Source organism: Puma concolor, chromosome D4 (assembly GCF_028749965.1).
Source record: "Puma concolor isolate L17-30 chromosome D4, mPumCon1.1.hap2, whole genome shotgun sequence".
NCBI lineage: Eukaryota > Metazoa > Chordata > Mammalia > Carnivora > Felidae > Puma > Puma concolor.
The window spans coordinates 6700324-6719381 of NC_141679.1; the positions used below are offsets into that span (position 1 = coordinate 6700324).

At 37.7% G+C, this 19058-nt stretch overlaps 1 protein-coding gene, 1 long non-coding RNA gene and 1 pseudogene across 7 annotated transcripts in view; 1 reads left to right on the forward strand and 2 right to left on the reverse strand.

Annotated features, from left to right (window-relative positions):
• Nucleotides 1-19058, reverse strand: part of JAK2 (Janus kinase 2) — a 164498-nt gene that overhangs the window by 68937 nt on the left and 76503 nt on the right. For 5 of the 6 annotated variants that reach the window (XM_086684883.1, XM_086684884.1, XM_086684881.1 and 2 more), the window contains one exon: nucleotides 7657-7906. In XM_086684883.1, coding sequence (XP_086541009.1) covers nucleotides 7657-7882 — 226 coding nt within the window. In that variant the 5' untranslated portion in view covers nucleotides 7883-7906. Of the gene's footprint in view, nucleotides 1-7656; nucleotides 7907-8529; nucleotides 8630-19058 lie in introns of those variants that run through there. The other variant, XM_086684885.1, reaches the window with a different exon arrangement.
• LOC147574689 (U5 spliceosomal RNA) lies at nucleotides 3483-3540 on the forward strand (annotated as a pseudogene).
• LOC147574690 (uncharacterized) lies at nucleotides 11617-18858 on the reverse strand. The gene is made up of 2 exons (XR_015243411.1): nucleotides 14154-18858; nucleotides 11617-13930 (listed from the first exon to the last, which is right to left on the reverse strand). It is a non-coding gene; the product is annotated as an uncharacterized LOC147574690 (long non-coding RNA).

Sequence of the window (19058 nt, forward strand, 5' to 3'; positions counted from 1 at the left end):
GAATACACTTATAAGGACTGAAATCATCCAAAATATCTTCTCTGACAAAAATGGAATGAAACTAGAAACCATAACGAAAGAAAAACTGGAAAATTCACAAATGTGTGAAAATTAACACACAAACAATGGGTCAAAGAATAAATCACAAAGGAAATTCGAAAATACATAGAGAAAAATAAAAGCAAAAAAACCAACATATCAAAATACTGGATTCAGCAAAACCAGATAGAGGGAAATTATACTGTAAACATCTATATTAAAAAAGTATAAAGATCTCAAATCAATAATCTCCCTAGATACCATTAGTAACTTTGAAAAAAGGAGACTAAACCCAAAGCCAATAGAAAAAAGAAAATAATAAACACTACAGGCAAAGAGAATAGAAAAGCAATTCAGGGGGAAAAAAAAAAAAGAATGAAAACAAACATTGTTTATTTGAAAAAAATAAAGAATACTGACAAGCCTTTAGCTAAACAAGAAAGAAAGAAAAAAGATTCAAATTACCAAAATCAGAAATGAAAGTGAGGACAACACTATCAACATTACAGAAATAAAAAGAATGTAAGAAAATATGATGAAAAAATATTTGCCAACAATTAGATGACCTAGATAAAATGGAAAAATCCCTAGAAACACACAATCTATCAAAACTCATTTAAGAAAAAAGCAGAAACTATAAATAGACCTATACAAGATGAAGAGATTAAATCCATAATCAAAAACTTCCCAAGAAAAGCTCAGAACCAGATGGCTTCACTGGACAATTCCATCAAGCATTTAAAGAAAAATGACAATAACTCTTTCTCAAAATCTTCAAAAAAAAAAAAATAATGAAAAAGTAACGGTTCCTAAACAACTTAATTAGTCCAGCATTACCCTGATACCAAAGCCAAAGACACTACAAGAAAACTACAGACCAATATCCTTCATGAATATAGATGCAAATTTCCTCAACAAATAGTAGCAAACCACATCCAGCAAAATATTAAAAGAATTATATACCATGTACAGGTGGGATTTATCCCAGGAATAAAAGGGTGGTTCCAGATATTAAAATAACCAATGTAATGAAAGAAAAAAAATGATCATCTCAATTTATACACAAAAAGTAACAAACTCTATACTCCTTAATGAGTTAAAAAAAAACTTAAATAAGAATTGAAGGGTATTTCCTGAACCTGATAAATAGCACTTATGAAACACCCACAAACAATATCATAATCACCAGTGAAAGACTAAAAATCTACCCTTAAAATCACAAACAAGACAAGGATGCCTACCTTCACCACTTCTATACAACACTGCAATGAGAGTTCTAGCTAGAGCAATTAGGCAAGAAAATAAGAGGCACCCAAATTGGGCAGGAAGAATCAAAATTGTCTTTATTGGCCCATGATATGATCTTATATACAGAAAATAGTTAACAACCCCCCCCCCCAAAATGTCAGAGCCTATAAATGAATTCAACAAAGTTAAAGGACATAAGATCAACAGGTAAAAATCAGCTCTATTTCTATACATGAACAATGAACAATCCAAAAAAGTATAATAAAAACAATTCCATTTACAACAGCATCCAAGTGAATAAAATACCTATAAATAAATTTAAGAGGTAAGACTTATACATTGAGCACTACAAAACACTGCAGAAAAAAATTAAAGAAGACCCAAATAGACAAAAAGATATTTCATGTTCATGGATTGGAAGACTTACTTCAATGAGATAGTAGTAGTCCCCAAACTGACCTATATATTCAATGTAATCCCTATAGAAATCTCAGCTGTCTTTATTGCAGATTGACAAGCTAATCATAAAATTAATATAAAAATTAAAGGGACTAGGAAAGATCAAAACAATTTTGAAAAAGAGCAAGAAAGTTAGAAAACTCACACTGATTACAAAACTTACTACAAAACTATAGTGATACAGAGAGTATGGTACTGGCATTAAGACATATAGACCAATGAAACAGAATTGAAAATCCAGAAACAAACCCACTCATCTATGGCCAAATGATACTTTGACAAGGGTTCTAAGACTACTGAGTATGGGAACTCACAGCCTCTTCATCAAATGATGCTGGGATTTGCATGTAGATATCCATTTGATACTGGCTTCTTACACTTCACTCAATACTTATAAAGTTTATCCATATTATATCATATATTTGATACTATTTAGCTGAATATCATTCATCCATAAAAGAATAATGTACTGATACATGGTACAACATGTATGAACCTTATAAACACTATATAAAGTGGGGGAAGTCAGGACCAGGTGTATATTCACATGCAAAAGAATGACAGTGGATCCCTACCCTCAACCATCAGCAAAAATGAACTCAAAGGGGCGCAAACCTAAAACTATGAAACTCCTAGAAGAAACTGCAGGGGAAATTCCTCATGAACTTGATTTGGTAATGAATTCTTAGATATGACATAAAAACACAAGCAACAACAACAAAAATAAACAAATGAGGCTTCATTAAAATTAAAGATCTTTGCTTCAAAGAACACTATCCAGATCCAGACAGTGAAAAGACAAAACATAAAACGGGAGAAAAGATTTCCAAATCATATAGTATCTGATAAGGGATCTAGAAAATATAACTATTAACAACTCAGTAACAAACAAACATTTTAAAAGTGGACAAAGGATATGAATAGACATTTCTCCAAAGAAGATACACAATTGCCAGTAAGCAAGGCAAAGATACCCAAAAGAACTGCTAATCAGAAAAAATATATATATCAAAACTACAATAAGATACCACTTTACACCCAATAGAATGGATAGAATTTTTAAAAGGTCATGTAACAACAAGTGTTATTAGGGATGTGGAGTAATCAGAACCCTCACACACTACTGGTGTGAATGTAAAATGGTGCAGCCACTTTGGAAAACAGTCTGGTAGTCCCTCAAAAAGTGAACCATAGAGTTACGATGTGACCCACAATTCCACTCCTAGGTATATATGCAGAAATGAAATCATCTGTCCACACTGTACACAAATGTTCATAGAAACATTATTCATGACAGACAAAAGGCTGAAACAGCCAAAATGTCCATCAAATGATCAACGGTTAAACAATACGTGGTATTATCCACACAACAGCATACTATTCAGCCATGAAAGACTTAACTACTGACAGATGTTACAATATGGGCGAACTGAGAAACTTAACAGAAGGCCATGGGGGATGGGAAGGAAAAAAAAAAAAAAAGGTTAGAGAGGGAGGGAGCCAAAACATAAGAGACTCTTAAAAACTGAGAACAAACTGAGGGTTGATGGGGGTTGGGAGGGTGGGTGATGGGTATTGAGGAGGGCACCTGTTGGGATGAGCACTGGGTGTTGTATGGAAACCAATCTGACAATAAATTTCATATAAATAAATAAATAAATAAATAAATAAATAAATAACATGCAAAAAAATATGGATGAACTTCATGAAAATTGTATGAGTTTAATGGTCTGGAGTTTCTCTTCAGATCACATAAATCTTTCACCTTTTACTAAAGATTTCCTTGGGGTGGGAATTATGAGTATAAGAAGCCAGTAATAAAAGGCCACATATTACATGACTCCATCTGTATGAAATATCTAGATAGACAAATTTATTGAGACAGAACATAGATTAGGGGATGCCTAAGACTAAAGAAGGAAGAGGGGGCTGAGAGAGTGATAGCCAATAAGCACAGAGCTTCTTTTGGGGTGAAAAAATGTTCTAAAATCAACTGGGGATACTAAAAATTATTTTACCATACACTTTTTAAAAGTATGAAATGTATGATATGTGAATTATTTATCTATAAAGATTTTTCAAGAAAACCACAATGAAATACCACTTCACACCCACTAGTATGTCTATTATCAAAAAGAAAGGTAATAACAAATGTTAATCAAGATGTAGAGAAACTGGGACCTTCATACTCTGCTATCGGAAATGTAAAATGATGCAGATGCCTTGAAAACATGAGGGCGGTTCCTCAAAAGATTAAACACAAAGTTATGATATGACTCAGGAATTCAACTCCTTGTCACAAAAAACACATATGGCCTGCATGATTCCACTTATATGAAACGTCCCAAGTGTACAAATTCTTAGGAGTAGATTTGTGGTTGGGGGGAGTTGGGGAAGACATGGAAAATGACTGCTGATGGGTAAGAGGTTTCTTTCTGGGGGTGGTGATAATTGACATGATTGTAGAGCTCTGTGAATACACTAAAAATATTGAATTATTTAACAAAAGAAGGAAGGAGAAGGAAAAGGAGGAGGAGAAGACAAAGATAAAGAAGCTCTCAAAAGCAGCTAGGTAAACCACCCATTACCGAACAGTGCCAGAAAAAGGCCATCACTAAAGAATACAATAAAATCCAGCAGGCAACAATGTAAATTACAAATTTACATTACAATATCCACCCTCCAATAAAAAATTGTAGGCATTCAAAACAGCAGGAAAATATGACCCGTAACTAGAAGAAACATCAATCAGTAGGACAGCAAGAAATGACAGACATGGTAGAATTACCAACCAAGAAAGTTAAATCAGGTACCATAATATATTCCACTTAATAAAAAAAATGAGGAAAAAAAAATGAACATGATGAGGTAATGGAAATTATTGAAAAGCATTCCAAATAAAACTTCTAGAGTAAAAACTGCAGAAGGTAAGTAGATGAGAAGATACGGCAATTGAAACTTACCATTTTGCCCTTGGTACCCCCCAAATTCACATCCTTTTCACATTAAAAATATATTCGTTCCATTCCAACAGCCCCCAAAAGTCCTAATTCATTCCAGCATCAACTCAAAAGTCTAAAGTTCTAAGTCTCACCTGAATATCAACTAAATCTTATGTGAGTGAGACTCAAGGTACCATTCAACCTGAGGTAAACTGCACTCTGGCTGTGAATCAGTGAAATCGAACAAGTTAAATGCTTCCACATTACAAGCATAAAACAGACATTTCTGCTCCAGAAGGGAGACAGAGAAAATAAGAAAAGAGTGATAGATCCCCAACAAGTCTAAAACCCAACAGGGCAAGTTCCATTAGACCTTAAGGCTCTATAATAATCCTCTTTGACATGATAAGCTGTTGTCAAGGACTCCTAGGACAGAGGGCTTGCCTACAGGACCCACCGGGGCAATTCCTGTCCCAGCAGCTTTACCCGGCAGAGGCTGGGCCCCGAGGCTCCAGGCAGCCCAGCACCTAATGGTTTTGGGTGGCTCCATCCTTGGAAATCCAGGCGGAGGCAGCCATGTCCCCTGAGCCTGTACACTCTCCCCTGCTGGAAACAATACCCTCCATCAAAGTTTGCTGCCTGCACCCTCTGGAAGGCAGGGGCTGCACCTGGGGCCGGCAGTGCTCCAAGAAGAGCCCTCAGAGTGAGGCAGCACCAGGCAGCAAGCAGGTCTCCAAGCTCTGGCAGCTTTTGCTTTGAAAGCACTCTGCTCCCCAGGGCGGGCCCTGGCATTAGGAGCTGTGACGGGAGAGGCCTCTCCCATCAAAGCTCCTAGCGAATGTAGAAACAGCTGAGCTACACAAATCTTAAATGGTCCACTGGCCACATCCTTAGTGCTCTCTTCTAACCACTTTCTCACTTTTTGCAACATGGAAAGACTGAGAATTTTACAAATCTTTTCAGTTCGCCTTCCTTTTTGCTGAACGGTTCCATCTTTCTGTTCGCATTTTACTAAAGCAGTCAGGAGGAGTCAACCCACACCTTCGAGAGTTTGCTTAGGTAAATACATCTGATTTCTTTGCTCACAAATTCTATTTTCACCAAAACACTAAAACACAATTCAGGCAAGTTATTTTCCACTATGAAAAAAAGGAAACTTCATTTAAAATGGAATAGGAGGGGCGCCTGGGTGGCGCAGTCGGTTAAGCGTCCGACCTCAGCCAGGTCACGATCTCGCGGTCCGTGAGTTCGAGCCCCGCGTCAGGCTCTGGGCTGATGGCTCAGAGCCTGGAGCCTGTTTCCGATTCTGTGTCTCCCTCTCTCTCTGCCCCTCCCCCGTTCATGCTCTGTCTCTCTCTGTCCCAAAAATAAATAAAAAACGTTGAAAAAAAATTAAAAAAAAAATAAAATAAAATAAAATGGAATAGGAAAAAATAAAATAAAATAAAATAAAATAAAATAAAATAATATAATATAATATAATATAATATAATATAATATAATATAATACAATATAATATAATAAAATGGAGTAGGAAGCCCTGAAGGGGAAGCTCCCCCACATTACTACCTGCCCTAAGAAGCCTACATCACACTCCCTGACAGGAAGAGGCTTACTTTACACACCCCAGCAGAAGGAAGACTTGCTCCTGCCCAGCAAAACCCAGCCAATAAGGACTCCGAGAAAACCGCTCCTCCCAGCTTCCTCCTTTCTCCTATAAAAGTAAGCACTTTCCTCTGTTCTCTGAAGTTGTCTGTGGTTCTCTAGAGTTTGCTGGTCCCAAACTGCCATTGCTCTGCTTTTCCTAAATAAAGTCATCTTGCTGATAAAATAACTGGCTCTTTTGTTTTTTAAGGTCAACGCCACTTCACCAGGATTGCTTTTCCTCTAATTTCCAGTAACATGTCTCACATTTTTGTCTGAGACCTCATCAGAATGGCCTTTATCATACATATTTCTACCAACATTCTATTCAGATTACTTATGTATTCTCTAAGAATATTAAGACTTTCTCTATGGCTCTCCTCTTTTCTTTCTGAGTCCTCACCAGAATCCCCTTTAAAGGTCCGTTCACAGTAAGATAGGCTTTTTCTTTTTTTTTTTTTTTTTTTTTTCCAACGTTTATTTATTTTTGGGACAGAGAGAGATGGAGCATGAACGGGGGAGGGGCAGAGAGAGAGGGAGACACAGAATCGGAAACAGGCTCCAGGCTCCGAGCCATCAGCCCAGAGCCTGACGCGGGGCTCGAACTCCCGGACCGCGAGATCGTGACCTGGCTGAAGTCGGACGCTCAACCGACTGCGCCACCCAGGCGCCCCAAGATAGGCTTTTTCTAACGTGTTCCTCAAAACCCAGTTCCGAAGCTACTTCTACATGTTTCGATATTTGTTACAGCAGTCCCCCACTTCTCAGTACCAACTTTTGAAGCAGTCCGTTCAGGATGCTATAACAAAAATGCCACAGACTAAGGGGCTTATAAACAACAGAAATTTCTCACAGTTCTGGAGGCTAGGAAACTCTTGGTTGCCTAATGAGCACCCATTTTCTAGTTCACAGAAACCCTCTTCTGATTCATCTTCTTACCATGTCCTCACATGGAAGAAGGGGTGACAGAGCTGTCTGGGGTCTCTTTTCTAAAGGCACTCTTTCCACTGATAAGGGATCCACCCACTGACCTAATCACCTCTTGAAGGAACCAGCTCCAAATACCATCACATTGGAGGAATAGATTTCATCACCAACCTTAGGGAAACACAAACATTCAGTCTGTAGGACTAGCCCAAGGCAGATTTACCTTAAATGTACTCTAGTGACGTTCTCCTTTTATTATGTATGTAAGAACATACCCGTCAGTCGTATAAGCATTTTAAAACACAAAGAATAATACATTATACATGTACATTAGAGTAGTATAATCGAAACAATGATCTATTAACAAGGAGAAAATATATGTTTTTGAATATTTACCACAAGCTTTAGAAGCAGCAACACAAATTTCTTCTGCAACATACTCCCCAGTTGGAAACTTCAGATATTCTCCATCAGCCTTCTCAAGAGAATGATAAAGATACACCTGTAGGAGTGGATCTATTTGCTTCGCAGAATTAGCATTTCCAGGAATATCACCATTCTGATGTACAGGAGATACAGACACTCCTTCCATTTCCGTCATGGTAAGGCAAGCCATTCCCATGCAGAGTTTTTTCAGAACATTTGCCTATTAAGAAAAAACAATAACATTACAAAAGAAAGTGATACTGATAAAGCATCCCCCATGTACAAAGAAGCCTTCCCTGAAAGCACTGACTCTGTTAAATTGGTAACTGAATAAATATCGTGTACTATGTACAAAGCACAGTGAGAGGCATTGAGATTATAAACTTCCTGTGGACAAGGCCTGTAAAACGGAAGTTTACAACTTAACTGAGGAAACATAATACAGATATGTAATACTAACAAAATGAACAAACAAAATCAGTCACAGGTAACAGGAGAAGAGATCCAACTAGACAACATAAGTTCAAAACAAACGAATTAGTGTGACAATTGCTTACTGGGGTCTGCAGGGGGTAAGTAACATTTTTTTTTTTTTTAAATTTTTTTTTTCAACGTTTTATTTATTTTTGGGACAGAGAGAGACAGAGCATGAACGGGGGAGGGGCAGAGAGAGAGGGAGACACAGAATCGGAAACAGGCTCCAGGCTCTGAGCCATCAGCCCAGAGCCTGACGCGGGGCTCAAACTCACGGACCGCGAGATTGTGACCTGGCTGAAGTCGGACGCTTAACCGACTGCGCCACCCAGGCGCCCCGGTAACATTTCAAACTGGGTTTAAACTTACAAGTTTTATTAGAGGAGTTCATACACAGAGTTGACTCTGTACAACAGATTGGATTTATATGAACAGAAGATGTAGAATATTCCAGGAGAGTAGAACTGTGCTGAGAAATAGAAAGGTACAAGATACTCTAATTAATTGGGCCACAGTGCAGTATTTGAGCAGTTATGCCATTTAGGAAAGGACTAAAAGCAGAGATGAATATCTGTGGCAAAATTGCAGCTACATACCCAGGGTACATTTTTTTCCTTCTTGAGAGGCCCAATTTTTTTAAGGAGAGCAACATACCCCCAAAGAACTGTACTTCCCCACAGATGAAAAGCCACGTGAACTAGTTTCAACAAATGAGATTTAAGTGGAAGTTGCTGGGTGGTACTTCCAGAACCATTCCTTAAAAGAAAGCAGACCTGGGGGCGCCTGGGTGGCGCAGTCGGTTAAGCATCCGACTTCAGCCAGGTCACGATCTCGCGGTCCGTGAGTTCGAGCCCCGCGTCGGGCTCTGGGCTGATGGCTCAGAGCCTGGAGCCTGTTTCCGATTCTGTGTCTCCCTCTCTCTCTGCCCCTCGCCCGTTCATGCTCTGTCTCTCTCTGTCCCAAAAATAAATAAACGTTGAAAAAAAAAAAAAAAAAATTTAAAAAAAAATTAAAAAAAAAAAAAAAGAAAGCAGACCTGGCCTTCTTTTTTGTTTTTTAATTTTTTTAAGTTTATTTATTTGAGAGAGAGAGAGAGAGAAAGAGAAAGGGGCGAGTACAAGCAGGATAGGGGCAGAGAGAGAGGGAGAATCCCAAGCAGGCTCTGCACTGTCAGCACAGCCCGACATGGGGCTCAAACTCATGACCTGTGACATCATGACCTGAATGGAAATCAAGAGCCGGACGTTCAACCATCTGAGCCACTCAGGTGCTCCACTGGACTCCTTTTTGCTTTTCTCTCTTCACTTTCTTCCTACCTGCCTCCGAGCAGGGTAGGGCAGTCACCTTAAAACCAGGAAGAAAATGCCAAGAGAATAAAAGACCTGGCAAACTTAAGCACCTGAGAATCACCTTTCTACCACAAGACATCTTATTATTTATAATTGAATGTGATCCTAACCGATAGAGTAAAGAATTAAGAAAAGTCTGAATGTCAGATCAAAGAATTTAAGGGGCATCTGGCTGGGCTTAGTCAGTAAAGCATGTGACTCTTTTATTATTTTTTTTAATGTTTATTTGAGAGACAGAGAGAGAGCACAAGCTGGGGGGGGGGGGGGGGCAGAGAGAGAGAGAGAAAGAATCCCACACAGGCTCTGTGCTGTCAGCATAGAGCCCGATGTGAGGCTCAAACTCACAAACTGTGAGATCATGACCTGAGCCAAAGTTGGACACTTAACTGAATGAGTCACTGAGGCTCCCACAAAGCATGTGACTCTCACTCTCAGGGTTGTGAGTTCAAGCCCCACATTGGGCACGGGGCCTACTTGAAAAAAGAAAGGGATCAAAGAATGTAAACTTTATCCTACGGTCAAATGATGAATTAAAAAGTGAAGTAGAAACAAAAGCTACGGCAATAGTCTACATAGTAGTAACATCCTTAATTGAAACAGCAATGGTTGAATGATGAATGGTAATATAACAGCAAGACTTCATGCAACCTGGTAACTGACTGAATCCAGAGGAAGCCAGGAGTCCAGTCATGGAATGAATAAGTCACAGGAATAAAAGGCACAGCACAGGGTATGAAGTCAGTGATATTGCAGTGAGCACAGCATAACACAGAGAGATGCTACTGATTCACTATTCTGTACACCTGATACTAATGCAACTCGAATAAAAGTATACTCAAATAAAAAATTTTTTAAGCCAGGGGTAAAAGACAATGGGAGGAATTCAAACTTGGAAGATCTATAATACCATTAATGGATATAAGGAAATGAAGACTTTGCCTCTTGACATTGGACATTGGACAAAGGAATAGAATAAGGACTACTCCTTTACACACTTTTGTTTAGAAATGGAAGCAGGACAATTACACCAGACTCTAGCTGGCAGCTAAAACATGAGATTGGTATGTGTAAGATTTCCCCATAGACGCCCATTTAAATCATGAGCAGAGCTATGTGAAGGGAGAAGGAGAAAATAATGACAAACACACTCACACAGCATTTCTGAACGTCACTGTACTAAGTGCAGACATTAAAGGAAAGAAACATGATGATTAAGTGATGTGCAAGGTGAAATTTAGTTTATTTATTTAGTGCAAGGTGAAATCTATAACTAACTATAAGGACTTCATTATATTAAATACTAGAGTTAATACTTAGTTCTTCAAATATCATAGGACTTCTGGTGAGTAAAAACACAACAAAACAAGAAGCCGGCAACTGTTAAAACTGCAAGATTTTTGAAGTCCAAAAGCAACTGGATATACAAATTTAAACAATTTTAATTTGCTCAAAAATATAAAATTTTTAAAAATTTTCTTGTTTCTTACTATACTCAAGTGCTGTCTCTTCTATACTCAATTACTGAAATTCATCTAAAATGAACTCTTAGCCATTAAGGGGCAAATTTGCAAGAATTTCATCAATTTGTGCTCACCATTGTTTTGGACCATATGCTTTCCTTCTGGACTTTTTTCTGCTGAAATGTATCTTTTAGCAGATCTCTCAGTGAGGCCTTAACAATTTTTAAGTTGCAGTCTTATTTGAAAAAAACCTTTCCACTATATTGACAAAACTGTGAGATACTTAGCATATACAACATGATTGGCACTGTATACACGGTGAAATGACTCCCCATCACTGAACCAACATATCCATCACCTCATGAAGTTACTTTTTTTTAAGTTCTCTTAGAAAATTTCAATTATACAATACAGAAAAATTTCAATTATGCAATACAATGTTCTCAACTATAGTCAATATGTTATATTAGATTTCCAAAACTTACCTATCTTATAACCAAAAATCTATAGCCTTTTACCAATTTCTCCCAAATTCCAGTCCTTAGCAAGACTTTTCTACTATCTGCTTCTTAGAGTTAGACTTTTTTTTTTATTACACATGTAAGTGGTACCATGCAGTATCTGTCATTCTGACTTATTTTACTTGCCCCTAAGGTTCATCCATGTTGTTGCAAATAATGTTTATTCCTTTTTTAAGGCTGAATAATATTCACGTGTGTGTGTGTGTGTGTGTGTGTGTGTGTGTGTGTGTGTGTGTGTATACATACTTACTTCTTCCTTTCTGATTTGGATGCTTTTGATACAAACCCATATGCTTTACTGGTAACAATTATAAAGTCTAGGAAAAACATCTTAAAAACACTGAAGGCATTGCCAAGCAAACAAAAGCAGATACAGCAACTACAGGGGATCTGACCCCTGAGAGAAAGAAAAACAGTGAAGGAGGTCCTCATTTACCCATATTTTTTTTTTAATGTGTATTTTATTTATTTTGAGAGAGATCAGGGGGCAGGCAGAGAGAGGGAGAGAAAGAATCCCACACTGACAGCATGGAGCCCAACATGGGGCTCAAACCCACGAACTGTGAGATCATGACCTGAGCCAAAATCACAAGTCTGATGCTTAACTGACTGGGCCACCCAGGTGCCCCCACATCTATCCATCTTTTATCCTAAGGAAACTACACAGTCTTTGTAGTACCCAATAGTTGCTGGAGAAAAGGACAGAGCTATTATATACAAAGCTGTAGTCTTGCTGGCTGGAAGAATCAGGGAACAAACTCTGGAGGTGGTAAACAGATAGAAACTGAAGGCAGAAATCCTGGAAAGAAAAAGAGTCTTTTTTTTTTTAAATTTTTTTAATGTTTATTTATTCTTGAGACAGGGGGTGGGAAGGAGGGGCAGAGAGAGAGGGAGACACAGAATCTGAAGCAGGCTCCAGGCTCCAAGTTGTCAGCACAGAGCCCGACGTGGGGCTCAAACCCATGAACCGTGAGAGCATGACCTGAGCTGAAGTTGGACGCTCAAATGACTGAGCCACCCAGGTACCCCAGAAAAAAAGAGAATCTTGAGGGGCTCACTCCTGTATTCCCATGCATGGGATGAAAACCCAAAAAGCCCAGGGAGAGGCAACAACTAAAAATCTAAAAGATATAGGAAGAGATTTCAATAGCTATCTGATTCTGGAGAATCAGAGTTTGGATGTAGAAGGAATTGGTAAATATTTCAGGCTTTTCACTGAACCTCCAGAAAAACTGCACTTGAGGAATAAGAACCACATATCAGAAATAAGGGCAAAACTGAAATGGACAGTCCTAACAAAGCCTAAAACTAAGTCTCCACAGGATCAAGGTAAAGTCCCTGCTAGAACAAAGCCCTACACTTCAAAGAAAGACTAAAATCCACACTGCCCAGAGTTTGTACAAGATATCATCCACAAGAGACAACAGTCAAGTGAAATCTATTTAACATAAAGAAAAATGTGATGTAGAGTCAAGAGATAAAATATATAGAAATGGGACTGACAGCAAACCCAAATGTTGGATTTTTTAAAATGTGTTTACTACGATACACATGCAAAAGAATCAAAGATAAATGCATGAAGACATAGAAATCATATGACCTATACAATATTGAGCAATCTAACACATGTGAACAAGACAGAAGATAATATTTGGAAAAATACTGGCTAAGTTTTTTCTAAATTTGAAAAAATCAAACCATGAATAAAATCGTTCATGTAGCTCCATTCAGTAAAATCCCCATATAGTCATATCATAGTCAAACTGCCAAAAATCATAGAGAAAAGTCTTAAAAGTAGCCACTTACATACAGACGAGCTAAAATAAAACATACAACTGACATCTCATCAGAAACAATAGAGACCAGAAGACAACATGCTGCTAGGGAGGAAAAGGAGCTAAAATTTGAACCTAAAATTCTATAGTCCACAAAAAAAAACCTTTAAAACTTAAGCTAAACAAATATATTTTCAGATAAATGGATACTGGGAGTACACATCAACAACAACAACAAAAAACTTTAAGAAATGCTTAAAAAAAAAGTTCTCTGGATTACAGGCAAATGATAAGTGATGCAAATTCAGATTTGTAGAAAGGAATGAAGAAGTCAAAAACAGTAAATATGTGGGTAACTATAACATTCCATTTTTCTTCCCTTTCTTGAATTATTTAAAAGACAATTAACAATTGTTTAAAAACATAATGATAATAACATATGGTAAAACTTGTAATAGATGTAAAAGCAAAAGATATGACAACGGTAGCCAAAAGGACGGAAAGGAGTAAAATAAAAAGTTTATGTGAATAAATTCATGATAGCTTGGAAAAATAAGAAACAGTGCTATCAGCAAAATCAGAAAGAATTTTGAAGAACTGATGGAAGATAAAAAGTAGACAGGAACAGATGGCAAAGAAAACAAAGTGTAGGAAATAAATAGATTCTATTTAAAATACACACAGAAGATGGGGCGCCTGGGTGGCGCAGTCGGTTAAGCGTCCGACTTCAGCCAGGTCACGATCTCACGGTCCGTGAGTTCGAGCCCCGCGTCGGGCTCTGGGCTGATGGCTTAGAGCCTGGAGCCTGTTTCGGATTCTGTGTCTCCCTCTCTCTCTGCCCCTCCCCCATTCATGCTCTGTCTCTCTCTGTCCCAAAAATAAATAAACGTTGATAAAATACACACAGAAGAAGGCTTTTAATAAGCATTAAAGTTTTCTGCACACACATACAAAAAGAATAAATATGCCAAGATAATCAAGGATGACCACACACTGGAGGTGAAGGGGGATAGGAAGAAAGCATAAAAGAGGAGGACAAAAATGAACAGCAAAACTAACACCAGAAGAAACAAATACAGGGAAGAGAATATTTTGAAAAATTCTCCTTGGGGATTGCCTAGGTGGCTCAGTCAGTTAAGTGTCCAACTCTTGAGTTCAGCTCAGGTCACGATCTCAGGGTTGGAAGATCAAGCCCACATTGGGCTCCGAGCTGGGCTGGGCATGGAGCCTGCTTGGCATATTCTTCCCCCCCCCCCCCCCGCCTTTCTTCCCCTCCCTCTCTCTGCCCTTCCCCCTGCTTGCAGGCACACGTGCTCTCTGTAAGTAAGTAAGTAAATAAATAAATAATGAAATGAAATAAAATAAAATAAATAAAAATTCTCCTTGGTATCCTCAGAGAGATTCAGAATTTTTGAAAACATAAAGCATCATTAGATGATCACTAAAAAGGAGAAGAGAATGAAAATAGTTAAGTTTTAAAAAAATGACAATTCAATGGAAACACTGAATAACACAACTGGAGACCAAATAATTTGGAAGACAAAGTCAAGACAAACTCCCAGTTTCCTAGATCAAGAGAAAGAAATATGAGCAAAAACTAAATAGGGAGCATCAATCCAGGAACTCCAAGAGCTCTAGACGGCAGAAAAAAGAAAACAGACCAGAATAAAACATTTAAGAATAAAAGAAGAAATTTCATTGGTGTTAGAGATGCCTACATTCATATTAAAATAATCTTCTGAGAAGAGATAGTTTAGTTTTAAGAACGCTTAACTCATAGAAGTCAAAATAAAGGGTCAGAACACCAAAGATGGTAAGGAAACTCTAAACCAGTTCAACATTTGACTCAATACTCAGAACTTCTGCCTATATATATAAATACAGCTGATGAAAACACACATGCACTGAGATTGGTCTATCTTGAAATTCATAAACTCTAAATTCAAATGGGCCTTTAGTGCTGTGCACCTACCATCTACTATTTATCACTTTATTTCCTTAATCCATGTACTCTCCCACTTTTCTAATCAACTACCTCATACCTTATCCTTACTCCTCTACCACCAAAGCTGCCATTCCAACTCTTACTTTCCACTCCTTATATTTCACTGAAAAATACAATCAAAAGAGGACACCAACAATGCATCCTTTTCAAATGTACCCGGAAAATTTCTGAAAACAAACATGTTCTACCATAAAGCAATTGCCAATAAATACTAAAGGAATATATTAAAAATATGAACAATGGAGCAAGCAACCATTTTATCTATATAAGACCCATAATGTTGGTTTAATGTTGCATATACTATGATTAATTTATGTAATTCTTTTTTTTTTTTTTTAACGTTTATTTTTGAGAGAGAGAGAGACAGAGAGACAGAGACAGAGAGACGGAGCACAAACAGGGGAGGGGCAGAGACAGAGGGAGGTACAGAATCTGAAGCAGGCTCCAGGCTCTGAGCTGTCAGCATGGAGCCCGATGCGGGGCTCAAACTCATGAACCATGAGCCGAAGTCGGACGCTTAACTCACTGAGCCACCCAGGCGCCCCTAATTTATGTAATTCTTAAAAATATTGAAGAAATAACAACATTAGAGGATAACATAAAAAAGTGAAAGCGACCTTAATCACTACCTACTCTTTTTATTCTCTGAAACAACACTCTTAGTTTAATAAGAATTAATAAAGAAGTGCTTTAAACTGCAAAATAGGACATAAGATAATCAGTAACACTCAATACTCTGTAAAATCATGTTATCCTTAATAACTTCAGTCAAAAAGAAAAAATATATTAAAAAATACAAAGCTCTGCATTTGAACTGATGTAAACTTACTAACAGTGTTCAAATCAAAAATCTATTATGGAAACTATGACGACTTACAAAAGTATCACGACGTGTACTTTTTTATCTTTATTTATTTATTTTGAGAGAGAGAGAGTAAGAGCATGCAAGCAGGAGAGAGGCAGAGACAGGGAGCAAGAGAGAGAGAATCCCAAGGAAGCATCCTGTTGACAGCAGAGAGCCCAACATGGGGCTCGATCTCATCAGTCGGGGCTTCATCTCATCAACCGGAGCTTGCTCTCAACCCTGAGATCATGACCTGAACTGAAATCAAGAGTCAGGTACTTAAGTGACTGAGCCATCCACGTGCCTCCACAACATGTACTTATTAACCAGTATGTTCTCTTATCACAATGGGATTAAACTAAAAATCAATAACAAAAATGATTAGAAAATTCCCACATATTCAGAAATTTAGCAACACACTTTTAAAGAGCAAATGGTGTAAAGAAGAAATCAAAAAATACTTTAATTTAAAAATGGTAAAAATATGAAAGAAATGCAATAAAAGTGTTTACTAGGATATTTAGTCTTAAACTCATATGTGAGAAAAGAAGGCTAAACAAAATATAGAATGAGCTTTTATACCAAGAAATTAGGAAAAGAACAACAAATTAAGCTAAGAACCATAGAAGGACAAATATTTAAGAGCAGAAATCAGTGCGGGGGAACAAAAAGAAAAACAAAAAGTTGGCTTTTAAAAAAAGCCATTAATACAACTGCTAAAACACTAAAATGATTGATTTTTTTAAAAGAGAGAAAATAAAGGGCCAATATCAAGAATTGGAAAGTAGACATCATTAGCAGAGCTTACAATATTAAAAATATGTTTTTTTAATTTTTTTTAATGTTTATTTATTTTTTTGAGACAGAGAGAGACAGAGAATGAACAGGGGAGGGTCAGAGAGAGAGGGAGACACAGAATCTGAAACAGGCTCCAGGCTCCGAGCTGTTGGCACAAAGCCCGACGCGAGGCTCAAACTCACAGACCGCAAGATCATGACCTGAGCCGGAGTTGGACGCTCAACTGACTGAGCCACCCAGGCTCCCCAAAATATATAGGTTTTTTAAATTTATTTTTATTTATTTCAAGAGAGAGATGGAGAACAAGCAGGGGAGGGGTACAGAGAGAGGGAGACAGAATCCCAAGCAGCTCCACACTGTCTGCTCAGAACCCAATGCGGGACTCCAACTCACAAACCATAGTAAGATCATGACCTGAACCGAAATCAAAGAGTCAAATGCTTAACTGACTGAGCCACCCAGAAACCCTGAGATTGACATTATTACTATCAATGGTTGCCAGTAGGGGAAACCAAGGTAGAGAGAAGTTAAGGAAGGTAACTTGAACCCATGAACCATGACATCATGACCTGAGCCAAAATCAAGAGTCAGATGCTTAATCGACTGAGCCACCCAGGTGTCCCTAAAAATGTATGTCAATATAGGAACATCCTCCAATAAGCTTGAAATATTTGAAAAAAGGTTTTCTCAAACACACAACTTTATCAAAATGGACAAAGGAAGGAAAAAACACTGAAAAAGGAAGAAAGATATAATTTCAAACTTTTAACATTTATTAAGTAAATTGAATATTTAACTTAAAACCTTTCCACAAAGAAAATTCATTGCCTATTGACTTTCTTAGTGAATTTTTCCAGACATCTGAAGAATGAAAAAAGAGCTTACACAAACTATTTCAGTAAATAGAAATTACAAAACACTTTTCCACATATTTTAAGAGTACAGTATGAACATAATACCAAAATGTAATAAAGTTGTGACAAGGAAAGAAAATTATATGTAAATATTTCCTACAAACATATATGAAAAAAATAATGAACAAAATACTAGCAAATTAAATTTAGTAATATTTTAGAGACTAACAAATCTTAACCGGGTTAGTGTACCCCAAAAAAGCAAAGCTATTTTAACATTAAAATATCAATCAACAGAATTTATCATATTATTAGAATACATGAGAAAGTAACATATGATCATTTCGATAAGTGTAGAAACTAACTCTAATAATGTTCAACAATGGTTTGTGATTAGACACTCTCAGCTAACTAGCTATAAAAGCATACTTCCTCATTCTTATAAAAAATAACTATAAAAGAACTTAAAATACTTAATGGTTAAATATTGATCTCATGCTTCTTGAACTCAAAAACTTAATTAGCATGACTATAATCATGACTTCCACTTAATATTTTATTTTATCTTCATTTTATTTTATTTTATTTTTTGGAGAGAGAGCACAAGCGGGAGAGAGGGGCAAAGGAAGAGAGAGAGAATCTTAAGCAGGCTCCATGCTCAGCACAGAGCCTGTTGTGGGGCTCAATCCCACGACCACAGGATCACAACTGGAGCCAAAGCCAACAATGAAACACTCAAGTGACTGAGCCACCTAGGCACCCATAAATTTTTTTTTTTTTTTTTTTAGAGAGCAAGCATGCACATAAATGGCAGAGAGTGGCAGAGGGAGGGAGAGAGAGAAGGAGAGAGAGAATCTCAAGCAGGCTCCACACTTAGCACAGAGCCCAACTTGGGGCTCAATTCCACAACCCTGGGATCAACCTGAGCTGAAATCAAGTGTCAGGTTGCCCATCACTCAACATTTGAGTGGAGGTACTGGCCAGCACAATAAAGCAAGAAAAGGAAATAAAAGGTATAATGATTACAAAGGAGGAAGTAAAACTGATATATTCACAGATGATATGACTATGTATGCAGAAAAATTTTAAGAATATAACAATTACTGGGGCGCCTGGGTGGCGCAGTCGGTTAAGCGTCCGACTTCAGCCAGGTCACGATCTTGCCGTCCGCGAGTTCGAGCCCCGCGTCAGGCTCTGGGCTGATGGCTCAGAGCCTGGAGCCTGTTTCCGATTCTGTGTCTCCCTCTCTCTCTGCCCCTCCCCCGTTCATGCTCTGTCTCTCTCTGTCGCAA